At 34.3% G+C, this 14,362-nt stretch overlaps 1 protein-coding gene across 1 annotated transcript; it reads right to left on the reverse strand.

Moving 5' to 3' along the window:
• On the reverse strand, window positions 209-1,036 carry LOC107604981. Its single transcript, XM_016306714.1, has 2 exons — window positions 579-1,036; window positions 209-428 (listed from the first exon to the last, which is right to left on the reverse strand). The coding sequence occupies exons 1-2, from the start codon at window positions 1,034-1,036 to the stop codon at window positions 209-211; spliced, it is 678 nt and encodes a 225-aa protein (XP_016162200.1).

Consider the following 14,362-nt stretch of genomic DNA (forward strand, 5'->3'; position numbering starts at 1 on the left):
ATCCAATACGTCTTCCATTTCCCACCGCCATAGATAAACCACTGATCATCTTATCTCTTACATGTTGCTCTTGAATATTGAGCTGAAAAATATCTTTCCACGGACCACCTCTTGATGATAGAGGCTATTTTGACAACAATACCTTGGAGTTTAAATGATTACAAGAACAGACAACCTTCTTCCATAGCGGACAATCTTCCTTCGAAAATCACCACCACCACTTAAACAGAAGCGATGCATTTCTGATCAAAGCATCTCCCACCCCCAAACCACCTAGCTTTTTTAGAGCTTGAACCACCTCCCATTTTACAAGTGGTATACCATTGGTCCCATCTTCTTTACTCCACAAAAACCTTCTCTGTAACTCAATCAGCTTTTCTGCAACCGCCTTTGGTATCTTATACAGACTTAGGTAGTAGACTGGCAAGCTATTAAGGACGGATTTGATGAGAACCAGATTACCAGCTTTGTTGAGTGACTTCGCTTTCCATAAGCTGAGCTTATCTTCCACCTTGTCTATGATCGGTTGCTAAGTCTTCACCAACCAAGGATTTGTGCCTAGAGAAATCCCTAAGTACCTGACAGGTAAAGCAACTTCCCCACATCCCAATAAACCACACATATTTGTTACCCATTCTTGCTCACAATTAATCGCAATCAAATTTGACTTATCAAAGTTAATACTGAGGCCATACATCAACTCAAAACAACGCAAAAGCCTCTTATAATTCACTATTGTCTCCGTTTCCTGAGGGCAAAATAAGATTGTGTCATCTGCAAACTGGAGATGCGATAACTCTATGTTTTCCCTTCCAACCAGCAGCAGAGAAATGCGTCCATTCCTGACTGCATCACCGACCATCCTGTGCAAGACGTCAACGACAAGAATGAATAGGAAAGGAGAAAGAGGATCTCCTTGTCTAAGTCCTCTTTCCATCCTAAAGGGCTTCGCTGGTGACCCATTAATCAAAACCGACATAGACACTGTAGTCACACATTCTTTCACCCATGTCCTCCATCTAAGACCAAAACCCATATTTTGTAGCACAATATCCACAAATCTCCATCTCACCCCTGTCGTATGCTTTTTGGAAGTCTAGCTTGATCAAAGTCGCCTTCTTCTTGTGCATCTCGCTACAAAAAAATATGATTAAAATGGCACTAATATTAAGGCAGTTTAGGATAACCGCCGTATTATTCCCTCATTTCAACATTTTCCTCTTATGCCATAATGTCTATGTTAAAAGCGATAAATTTTGGAATTTGTTATACCCGCCACTCTCTCAATTTGTTTTATTATCTTTTATAAGAAAACTAAAAGAGCATGAGAGTGAGAGGAAGTGATGTTTTTAAACATATGAGAGTGAGAGTATATAGAACCCTAACAATCGCGCCACCGTTCATCTCCACAGCAAAGTCATTGTTGCCCCCGATTGAGCTTTTGCGACTTGGTTCTTTGGTCTCGATCTGATGTTTGCCACTACCATAAGCGACGTTGTTATTGCTGGCCTCCGATTGTGCTTCTGCGATTTGGTTTTTCTTCTTTGTGAATTACTAATTACTAATTCGATCTACTTCAGCTTCTTATTTGAATTTTTATAATTAGATCTTCATATTTTTTGATCTGGTTCATGTCTATAAAGCTGACGAATCTGTTGCTAATATATTTCCAATCATAGATTCTTAGTTTTGTAACTGATTTTCATTTCAGATCCATTTAGGTTGTCTTTTTCTTATTGATCTTTGCCAAACAATTTGTTAATTTGGTCATAGAAGGAATAGATTTCATTGAATGCTACAGGTCTTATTAGACAAGATTAATTATTATATCATAAATTTTGATGGACTATATATGGCCTTGAATAATGTGAATCTGGATAATGTTGTGAAATTGTTGGTGATTGATATCATCTGCATATATGGTTTGATCTTTAGGTCTTGTGTCCGGTGATAAAGAATATTCTTCTTTTGGATTCTGATGGAAAGCATGTGGCATTCAAATATTTTTTAGATGACTGGCCAACAAATAGTGTGAAGCTTGCTTTTGAGAAGTTTCTCTTCAGTAAGACCGTTAAGACCAATGTTCCTAGGGTTCCTTATGTTTTTGTGTGTCTGCTTGTATTAGCCATTTAAACTAGAACTCCTTTTTATTCAAATTTTAGTCACCATTTTTCTAATGTTAGCAATTAAGAAATATCAAAATTTTTCATAGGGAGAATGTAAGGAGGAAGTGAGTCTGCAATGGCTAGCAACCTAGCATGCTCTAAATTTTAGTGGAAGCATAATTAAGTGTTTCGTCCTCCTTAGTTGTAAGACTTCAAGAAAAAAGGCTTTTTATCCATAATCAACATAATTTTGTTGATGAGTTATAAAGATTTTACATTAAAATTGGAATATTTGAGGCATTGTAAAGAAGTCATTTATCCAAATTATTGATTAATGTCTCTGCACAGATATGGGTGAAAGCTGCTGAAGTTTTGGCACGGGACAGACACTTAGGTATATATATATTCAACAAGCGCTTCTTTAACGTCACTAGCTTGACCTTTAGCTCCTTAAGGAGGTGAGTAAGGGCTCAGATTTTCACCCCTTACAGTGAATTTTCTTCCTGTCCTCTCATGAATGAGCTCCACATGCTCTAAAGACAGGACACTACTCACTGTATGTGGTAGGACTGGCTTCTTAGTGAAGACAACTCTCATGTCGGGTGAGAAGCATTCAGTTGGAACTTTCTTATCCTTCCATCCTTTAGGTACTTTCATTTTAGTACCATTGTGCTTAAAGCTTGTTGATGGCTGCCTAACACCAAACTTAGAATTGATGTCTGGGAGATCTGTAAAGCTCTGCACAAAAAGAGAGGGTTGGAACACTAGGTGTTGTACAGTTGTCTCTTTCTTATCAGCGGGAAAATTGGGATTGAACATCTTGAATAAGATATAGTCCTATCCTAATTGGAAAACCATTTCTCCCTTAGCTACATTAACCATGGATTTTGCAATAGCTAAGAAGGGTCTTCCAAGGATGATACAGTCATCTTCATCCTCTCCAATGTCCAAGACAATGAAGTTTGTAGGGATGTCGTGGTTTTCAACTTTAACCAAGACATCCTCCACTAAGCCATATGGCTTATTTATTGTCTTGTCTGTCATCTCTAGTGAGATGTTTGCAGATTTCACCTAAACGATGCCCAGTTTCTCCATTACAAAGAGTGGCATGAGGTTAATGCTTGACCCTAGGTCACACAGAGCCTTTTCAAAGATCATGGTGCCTATGGTGCAAGGAATCAGAAAGCGTCCAGGATTTGGAAACTTCTGAGGTAGCTCTTGCTGAACCAAAGCATGGAGTTCTTTGGTAAGCAGTAAAGGTTCTTCCTCCAGAGGCTTTGTACCAAATATCTTGGCATTCATCTTCATAAGAGCTCTTAGGTACCGAGCAACTTGCTCTTCCCTAGTATCTTCATCCTCACCTGAGGATGGGTAGTCATTAGAACTCATGCACTGTAGAAGTACATTCAAAGGAACCTCAATAGTCTTTATGGTTTCCTTTGGTTCTAGGCTAGAGGGTTCTTGAGTGGAATTCAGGCACTTAAAGGGTGTGCTTGGGCTGGCATTCAACGCCAGCTCTGTCAGCTTATTGGGCGTTGAACACCCTTGCTGTCCACCCTAACTGGCGTTAAACGCCAGTCTCTCTAGCATTTTGGGCGTTGAACGCCCAGCAGGGATGTCCTTGCTGGCGTTCAATGCCAGCTTCCCTGGGTAAGTGGGCATTGAACGCCCAGTGAGGGTTCTTCACTAGCGTTCAACACTAGGAAGTCTGGGTGTTTGGGCGTTGAACGCCCAGCCAGTGTTCCCTGGCTGGCGTTCAATGCCAGCTCTGCTGCCAGGATAGGAATTGAACGCCCAGTGAGGGCTTCCTCACTGGCGTTCAGCGCCAGGCTTGCTGCCATTGTGGGCGTTGAACGCCAAGTGAAGGCTTCTTCACTGGCGTTCAATGCCTTCCCAATCTCCTCTGATTCAGCCATGTCTTACATGGTTATGGCCTTGCACTCTTCTCTAGGATTAACCTCAGTATTACTGGAAAGAGTTTCAGGAGGAATCTCAGGGATCCTCTTGCTCAGTTGACCAACTTGCACCTCCAAGTTTCTAATGGAGGACCTTGTTTCATTAATGAAACTATGAGTGGTCTTAAAGAGGTTGGAAACCAGAGTAACTAAGTCAGAGAGGCTCTGCTTAGAGGTTTCCATATTCCCTTGAGAAGATGAGAATGGTAGTCTGTTATTGAACCTATTATGGTTCCTACCACCTTGATTGTTATTGAAACCTTGCTGAGATTTCTGTTGATCTTTCCATGAAAGATTGGGAGGGTTCCTCCATGAAGGGTTGTAAGTGTTTCTATAGGGTTCTCCCATGTAATTCACCTCTTTCATGGTGGGTTACTCAGGATCATAAGCTTCTTCTTCAGGAAAAGCTTCCTGAGTACTGCCAGCTGCAGTTTGCATCCCAGTTAGATGTTGAGAGATCATGTTGACCTGTTGGGTCAAGATCTTATTCTGAGCCAAGATGGCATTCAGAGTCTCAATTTCATGAACTCCTTTCTTCTAAGAAATTCCATGGTTTACAGGATTTCTTTTAGAAGTGTACATGAACTGGTTGTTAGCAACCATTTCAATGAGTTCTCTTGCTTCTGCAGGTGTTTTCTTCAAGTGGAGGGATCCACCTGCAGAGCTATCTAAGAAAATCTTGGATATCTCAAACAGGCCATCGTAGAACACGCCTATGATAGACCATTCTGAGAGCATGTCAGGAGGACATTTCCTGATCAGCTACTTGTATCTTTCTCAAGCTTCATAGAGGGATTCACCTTCTCTTTGTCTGAAGATTTGAACTTTCACTCTAATCTTGCTCATCCTTTGAAGAGGAAAGAATTTAGCCAGAAAAGCATTAACCAGCTTTTTCCAAGAGTGAAGACTCTCTCTAGGTTGGGCATCCAACCATAGCTTAACTCTGTCTCTTACTGCAAAGGAAAAGAGCATCAACTTGTAGACTTCAGGAACAACTCCATTAGTCTTTATAGTATCACAGATCTGTAAAAATTCTGCCAAGAACTGATGTAGATCTTCCAATAGAAATCCATAAAATTTGTAGTTCTACTGCAGAAGAGAGACTAACTGAGGCTTAAGCTCAAAATCGTTAGCTCTAATGGCAGGTACTGCGATGCTTCTGCCATAAAAGTCAGAGGTAGGCATAGAGAAGTCACCAAGGACCTTTCTAGGCTCCTCTTGTGGTTCGGCCATGTCCTCTGTTTCTTGTTCAAAACTTTCTGAAAGGTCTCTTCCGGAGTGTTGTGCTTTAGCTTGTTGTAAACGCCTCCTCAGAGTCTTCTCAAATTCAGGATCAGGAGTCAATAAGGGTTCTTTATCCCTGTTCCTGGTCATAAACAAGAAGAAAAAGAAAAGATAGAAAAGAAGAAGACTTTCTATGCCAATAGACAAGAAGTTCCTCTTTAGAGTCAGATGTGAAGAAAGAAGAAGAAGAAAGAAAAGAAGTAAAAGAAGTAGAAGAAAAATACTTTGGAAATAGTGGATAAGAGTAAATAAAAGAAGATAGAAAAAGTGAATATGGAAGATGAGAGAAGGTGAGAAGTCGAATAATAGAGATGTGAGAAGAAGAGAAGTATAAATAGAAAAAGTAAATGAGAATTAAAATATTTTTATTTTTATTTATTTATTTATTTAATTTTCAAAAATTAAGTTAATTAATTTAAAAAGAATTTAAAATTGGTTAGTGAATTTTCGAAAATAGAAGAGAGATAAGATGAAGAAGTTTTTGAAAATTAAGAGAGATGAGAGTTAGTTAGGTGGTTTTGAAAAAGATGAGAGAAAGAAGAAGATATTATTTTCAAAAATTAAGGACGGAAGAGTTAGTTATGAGGTTTTGAAAAATAAGAGAGAGAAGATAAGATATTGTTTTCGAAAATTAAGAAGAGAAGATTTAGTTAGGAGGTTTTGAAAAAGAAGAGAGAGAAGATAATATATTAATTAAGAAAAGATTTAAAACACAAATAAGATAGAAGACAAGAAAAGATTTAAATTTAAAATAAGATAAGAAGTAAGATAAGATATGAAATTAAAAAGATTTGAAAAAGGTTTTAAAAAAAGATAAGATTTTGAAATTCGATTTTGAAAAAGATATGATTTTTAAAATTTGAAATTTGAATTCTTAAATTTTAAAATTTGAAAAAGATAAGATAAGATTTTTAAATTTTGAAAAAGATAAGAAAAGGATAAGATTTTTGAAAAAGATTAGATTTTTGAAAACTTGACAACTAAGATATGATAAGATAAAAATTTAAAATTGAAATCTGAATTTTTTTTATTAAGATTTTCGAAAATTAGGTGAAAAGAAAAATAGAAAAGATATTTTTTTAATTTTTTTAATTTATGATGAAAGAGAAAAACACACCAAAGACGCAAAACTTAAAATTTTTAGATCTAGCACCCTTGATTTTCGAAAATTTTTTGAGAGAAACACTAAGGGACACCAAACTTAAAAATTTTAAGATCAAAACACAAAAAACACTCAAGAACATTTTGAAGACTCACAAGAACACAAAGAACAAAATTCAAAGACTCAAAGAACACAAGAACATAAAAAGAACACCAAACTTAAAAGTTTTAGAAAACCAAATAAATATTTCCAAAAATTGAATAAAAAATAACAAGAAAACACCAAACTTAAAGACTTGACACAAGAATTAAACAAAGAAAGTATTTTTGAAAATTTTTGAAAGAAAAACTCAAAAGGGACGAAAAACCCAACAAGAACAAAACAAAAAGACTCAAACTAAGAACAAATATTAAACAAGAAAAATAAAAATATTTTTTGAAAAAGTTTTATGATTTTCAAAAATTGAAGAAGAAAATAAAGGACTTAATCAAGAACACAAACAAAGACTCTCAAACAGAAAGCTAAGGAAGCTCAAAAATAAACTATATGAAAAAAGATTTTTGAAAGAGTTTTAAAATTTTTGTAATTGAAAAACAGAAAAGAAGAACATGCAAGACTCAATACCAAGAACAAAAATTGAACAAAGAAAAGAAAAATATTTTTGAATAAGATTTTTAAAATTTTTCGAAAATTTGAAAAAAAGAAAATCAAAATCAAGAACTTAACAAAAATAAAAATTACCTGATCTAGGGAGCAGGACAATCCGTCAGTTTGTCCAAACTCAACAATCCCCGGTAACGGCACCAAAAACTTGGTAGCACGAATCCCCACACTTTCGTACTGTTGTACCAGCAAGTGCACTGGGTCGTTTAAGTAATACCTGAGCGAGTCAGGGTCGATCCCACGAGGATTGTGGTTTGAAGCAAGCTATGGTTGTCTTGCAGGTCTTAGTCAGGCAGATCAGAAGGTTGTTGGATTGATGCAAGGGCAATTCATGAAAGGAATATATTGTATATATTAAAAATTAGTAATAGGAATAGAGTTGAGAGTTAGAGTTACTTTGTCTTTCTGAATTAACTCTGGTACTACTGTCTTCTTTGCTTGTGAATGATCTTCTTCCATGGTAGGCTATATGTGATCAACGCCATGGGCCGTGGTCATTGATTTCCTCTGCTACAGATTGAACGCCATTGGCCATGGTCATCCAATCTGACGAAGGGTGAAGCGCATAGCAGTCCATTCTCTTGGCCATCCTACTCAAAATGCCATAGACAAGGTCGAATCTTCCGGATTAGAGGATGCTGCTTCTAAGGATTCTAGCCTATACCACGGAGACCCTAATCTCCCCAGAAATTAGCTGAACTAATGTCTCGAGAAGTCCCCAACGAAGTCGTGGATTAGCCGTCTAAGAGATGCATAAACATAGATGTTGGATCGTGCTTTCCAGTCACGTATTCACACGAACCCAAGTAGACACGAGTGTTTGTCAGGCACGTTCGTCTTAATGTGATGAACAGTGCTAATTTGTCATATCATCATATTCACCCGATGAAGATCGGATTATACATCTTAGAGATAGATCAAACATGGATCGAAGAAGAAACAGTAATACTTTTATTAATTCATAGAACTCAGCAGGGCTCCTCCCCTGAACCTAGGAGGTTTAGAAACTCATACTAAAGATAAAACACAATGTAAACGTGTATGATGCTCTCCTGAATTGAAGATTGTCTGAATTACATAAATAAAATCCCTTAAATACTAAACAAATGACTAGTAAGGGTAAAACAGTTTATTTAGTGCTAAAATCCACTTCTAAGGCCCACTTGGTGAGTGTTTGTGCTGAGCTTTGATGAGATCCACGTGCTATGAGGTCTCTGGGGCATGGAACGCCAGCTAGGAGGTCCTCTTTGGGCATTTGTACATTGGTCTCTGCACTTTGGGCGTTGGACGCCTGGAAGGGGGTAGGTAGTTGGCGTTGGACGCCAGTTTTGGGCCTTCTAATTCGAAGCAAAGTATGGACTATTATATATTGCTGGAAAGCTCTGGAAGTCATATTTCTATAGCCACTGAGAGCGCTCCATTTAGACTTCTGTAGCTCCAGAAAAGCTCTTCTGAATGCAGGCAGGTCAGATTTGGACATCATCTGCAGTGCTTTCTCTGTCTCTGAATCAGACTTCTGCTCCAGCTCCTCAATTTCAGCCAGAAAATACCTGAAATTGTCCAAAAATACAAAAACTCATAGTAGAATCCAGAAATATGATTTTAACACTAAAACCTATAAAAACTCAATAAAAACTTAATAAAAACTACTAAAAACTATATGAAAGTGATGCCAAAAAGTGTATAAAATATCCGCTCATTAAGCATTCACAGCTCAACTTAAACTGTTGGAGGTTAGTTGTCTTTACTTAACAGTAAATCTTGCTTGAAATCTAATTTCAATTAGAGAATAATCTGAATAATATATTTTTTATTATATATTACTTTGGTGATAAGAATTTTGTAATTATTTAATCTGAGATGTCTACTACTACAGATATCTAGATCTATATTTTAGATCATCTTTGTATTCGTCCTTATTGGCATTCCTAGTATTGTTATCGCAGATGTCAGCAAGTCAAAGGTATATGACTGCTACCCTTTTTCATCTGTTTAAGTTATTCCATAGTCAGTCACTTTGCTATTATTGTTTTCTATTACTTTTTTATATGCTTCTAGCATTTTTCTTAATGATGGCGAAGTATGTGCTATTTATAATATCATTTTGTACTTGAAATCATCATTTTCAAGAACTAATATATTATTATAAAATCTCCATTCCAAGAGACTGGACTGGAAGGGTGAACAGTTTCTTTTTACAAACATTTAGTAATAATGCACTTATTGCACTCTATGTTTGAATAAAATTGTGTTTTTCAAGTCCTTTGAAACATCTTAATGTTACAAAAAGTTCTAAACTTTTTTTTATAATTTAATAGATTGAACCAAAAACTTTACAACAATAAATTGCTTTAGGAACTTTGTTACAAAGTTTATGGGTAAACAGCTACATGAAAGATGACACTAATGTTTGGGACAATAATCTGCATCATCAATGGAGTCAGATTAGTCTAAGAAGCACTTCAGAGCTACGATCGGTGCAGGATTCAAGTTGCTTCTAGTCTTCTAGTAGTAGCTACAACACTATAGTCAACAATGCAAAAGAGAAGCAATTACATGGTGAGAGTTCATCATATGGTTGGCTCTACTCTCAACAAACTATACCTGCTCATAGCATCCAAGACCCTACACTTCAAGAACCACTATCCAAAAAGTGAATTTCAATGGTATTAATTATTGCTTCTTTAAGGCCTCTTATTTTCTGTTTCATTTTCAAAACTAGTTCTTATAGAAACTTTGTGAAATTTGAATGGAGATTGAGGTCAGTTTTTGTGTTTAATTTGCAGCAAACTGAGAAAATGAAAGCTTCCAAGAAGCAATGCACAGATGAGAGTAAAATGCCAAAATCCAACAAGTCAGGAACATTCAAGGATCCTCAAAGTGTTGCTGCTAAGGTTTGCTTCAATGTTAAGTCAATTTATTTTAGCTAGATACAATTTTAATTGCAAATTAAGCAAAGATTAAAATATGATGAGATTCAGTGTTGATTATTAGAATATTTGTCTCACAGGATACAAAAGAGAGGATAAGTGAGCGGCTCAAGATACTACAAGAACTAGTTTTCAATGGCTCCAAAGTATTCTAACTCTAGAAGTGAATTTTTAAGGTTGATTTGGTTACAATGCTGGAGAAAGCAATTAGCTATGTGAAGTTTCTTCAGCTTCAAGTAAAGGTGAGACTTATAGTGTCTTAATACATGAATTCTTAAGTGCTATATATGAACTGAAATAGGCACTGACATGTTTAATTTTCTCTGTTATTATTGTTGATGGTGAAGGTGTTGGCAGTTAATGAATTTTGGCCTGTTCAAGGTGGAAAAATTTCTGATATCTCTCAAGTAAAAGAAGCCATTGATGCCATTCTTTCATCCCAAAGATCGGAGAAACAAGTTCAACAACCTCAAAGTAGATGATGATGATCATCGTTATGGATATTCTATGAATTCTATATATAGTGTCATAATTAAATAATTGAAGAACAACTTTAGCAGAAGAGCAAGAGAAGCCTTGCTCTAATGAGAGTTGGTCGTTCTGAAGGGCATTTTAAAAATTTAGAATGCATCATTGTGACCATTAAGAATATGTTAATTAACTTATAAATCAATCTTCAATATTTAATTATGATTTCTTGAGTCACATAATATTGAGTTACATAATATTTTGTTTATGGGTTATGATTTTTTGTTATTGTAAAATTTTAAACAAAAAATTGTTTGTTTAACATAATAAAAATGATGGTTAAAACTATATTTTCAAACGATAAAAAATGTTATTTTTATCCGGTAAAAACGCCGGCTTGTAATTGCCATGCTAAACAATTAAAGCGCTATTTTAACTCAGTAAAAAAAGCGGCTTTAAACTATCACTTTCAAATAATAAATAATGCTGTTTTAAACAACATGAAACGCCATTTTAACCAACCAAAATCGTTTTATTTGAAAATAACGACAGTTTGAACTGCCGTTTTAACCAACAAAAGTGCCGTTTTGTCTAGAAATAACGACGGTTTGACCTACCGTTTTAACTAACAAAAAATGCCGTTTTATTTGGAAATAACGGCGATTTGAACCGCCGTTTTAACCCAACTCAAAAACTACCGTAATAACCAAATGACATTTCAAATTAGGGCGATTTTTTTTAAACGCCGTTCAAAGTAATAATGACAATTCAAACCATCATAAAATCTCTAAAAAACTACCGTAATTACTAAATTTTTTTGTAGTGTCTCTTCAGTAAGTTTTATCAGATTTTTCGTTGCTTAAGCTACATAGCTAAATTTGATATGGTATCTACTCTAATTCTCAAATAGTAACTTCTGAGATCCATTCTTGGCGAAGATGCTTGAAAAAAAAAATAGCTTTGTTTGGAAATTTTTGAAAATGAAAATAATTATAATATTAGGGACAATTTTAAAAATAAAAAAACTATTTAGGACGATTTTGAATATAAGTAAGAATTTTTGGAACTGAAACAATACCAATCTATAATTTAACTATTTCGTTGTGAAACATTTAACTATTCTAGTTATATAATATTTAATTTAAAAAGTTCTAAAAAATAACATATAAATATACACGAATATATAACAATTAATTAATAACTAATTTTTTTCTAACAACATATACTAATACGTTTTAATATTTCTGAAACTGTTGATATGATGATAACAACTAAATCAGTCTAGAAGCTTTGACAAACTAAGTAAAGATTACACTGCCACTTGCCACTATCAAATCATCGTCCATGTTCATGAATGACGAGATGCCATATCCTTAACTCTGTTCACTCTTCCCATTATACAGGAATTATGCATATACTGCCTGTACCACATGACTTTCGCCATTAATTTAATTTCAGCTACCTTTCTAAGCATTACGTGTGTAATAATTAATTAATTCTTTTTACCTAAAGTCTTCATACATACGTCTCAATGCAAGCTCTGATTGCGTTTACATGTTTTTGTCATCACAATCTCATTAAAGAAGAATCCCTCAAAGAAAATTAAATAAAGTGAGTTGTGATGTACGTGTCTACTTGATTACTTGTAGGCTGTGTTGGGTAATTGGCACATGATATGCGTATTTTAAGAAAAACTTACCGAAATATCTTTATTTGGAGCAAATTAAAAGAGAATATTTTTTGTGATACTTATTAACCGTCAAAAATATTATTTATTTTGACACTTATTGACTATAAAAAATTCTCAACAAAAATTTTTAACAAAGAATGAGATGAGATCTTGAAACTGAAGAATAAACTGAAATTTTGAAGATGAAAAATGAGTAGTATGATCCTAAACTGAGAGCAGTGTGATGCTAAAATTGACGGAGCTCAACGAAGAAAAGGAATAATAGAGTAAGTTGAAAACAAAAAAATGTCAAAATTGAGGAGTAATTTTCTATAATCGAATTATTCATAAAAAAAAACATAAAAAATTTGACATTTGTGATATTTGTCAAAAATATATATTAATTTTTACGTTTAACTATAACTGTTAAAAAAATCATGTTAAAATAACTCTCTTTTCTTGTAGTGCACCTACATGATGCTAGTGTTATGTTATGGCGAAAGAAACTTTTCAAACTGCTCCTAAGGAGTAAGGACTTGAACAATATACTACAAATAGATCATTTTCAACATAGGGCCGGGTGAGATTATGAAGTTTATCCAACATTTAAATCCCAAAATTATGATTCACTTTAAGTGTAAAGATGGTTAATTAGTGTTAATATATGTATATAACAAATCATATGCTATAGATAGTGCTTACTTTCTTAATAAATTCGAAGAGATGACGTCTTATGTCTCTCTGTAGATCTTCTGGCATATTTTCCATAAGCATTTGTGCATTCATCCCTATTGTTGCCACCCAATTATACCTTTCGGCATGTCTGATCCTCCTGCATTATAGAAATATTTTCTCTCACTCGTCTATATATAATATGGTCAACATTTTCATGAGGCAATCCAAATAAAAATGAAAAATACAAGGCATACTATGTATTCATAGCATTTAATATTATAGACGACAAAATACAGGGAATCAAATTTCACTTGGCTAACTTTAGTCAATTATTTTTTAGGATTTATAATTTAGAATCTAGAATTTATGATTTATGATTTATGATCTAAAATTTAAATTAAATAAAATAATTTTAAAAAAATTAATTGATACTGACTAAAAAGAATTAGTTGCCTAACATTATTCTTTATATACATAATATCTAATAAGAATCATGTAGTTACTAAACGTCTTCATAGCCATAATTTATTATATAGAACACCGCTACTAACACTATTAGAATAATCGTTTTTAGTGGGTATTTATTTTGCTTGTGGCGTTAATAAAAATAATTGTTAATATATTTATCGACAATTAGACATTAATCATTTTATGTTTTATCGCTAAAAGATTTTAGTTGCAATTATATAATTACTGATAAAGATATTTTAGTGACTACAAAAAATATATAATTACTATTGTAATATATAATAGTCATTATGTTATTACCGCCACTAAAAATAATTTTCATTATTACATATAATTTTTTTTGGCATATAAATTTATACAAGTTAGTATTTGATAGTGAATCTCCAACTTCAAGTAGAGTCCACACAACTTTTAAAATAAAAATAAAAATAAATAAATAAAGAAAGTGGCAAAAGCCACGGTGAGAGGGAGAGAGATTTTGAAACCCTCACCTTTTGAAACAAAAGATACAGAGAGAGTGAGGAGAGTTACTGCCCCGAAGAGAAGAAGAATTTGGGGGGAGGGGGGGGAGAAGAGCAATGCCATTTTGATCCGATTGAATTGGTAAACTTACTCCATTTCTTATGAAATTTTACTATGTTATTCCTGGTGTAGAGATGAACATTAGGATATAACTTGCTAGTTGTATTGCCTTCTCTTTTGCCTGATTTGAGATACCCACTTTTGTAGAGGATTTATGTTGATTCCATCAGTTTTGATGATGTATTTTGTTGATTATTGAGATGTCCTAGTGTCACTAGGAAGATTGTTTGTGTACCCATTATTCTGATAGTGGAAGATTTTACTGGACTAGACCCCGTGGGTTTTTTGTCCCTCTTTTGGGGGGATTTTTTTACGTTAAAATTCTGGTGTCTGATTATTAAATTTCTGCTATTATATATGCTTCTTGGAGTATCTTTGGTATTGCCTATTTAATCGCGTAGGTTGTGGAAAAATTATTTTTGGTGCTTTTGCTGTTAGACAGGTTCTTATTTGAACCGTTG

Source organism: Arachis ipaensis, chromosome B01 (genome assembly GCF_000816755.2).
Source record: "Arachis ipaensis cultivar K30076 chromosome B01, Araip1.1, whole genome shotgun sequence".
In the NCBI taxonomy this organism is placed as follows: domain Eukaryota; kingdom Viridiplantae; phylum Streptophyta; class Magnoliopsida; order Fabales; family Fabaceae; genus Arachis; species Arachis ipaensis.

Excerpts from the sequence above, each read along its gene's own strand:
- LOC107604981 (XM_016306714.1), bottom strand. The coding sequence starts at position 1,036 with ATGGGTTTTGGTCTTAGATGGAGGACATGGGTGAAAGAATGTGTGACT. Across the intron at positions 429-578 it reads GAAGTTGCTTTACCTGTCAG|CTTGCCAGTCTACTACCTAA; the intron begins GTACTTAGGGAT and ends CGTCCTTAATAG.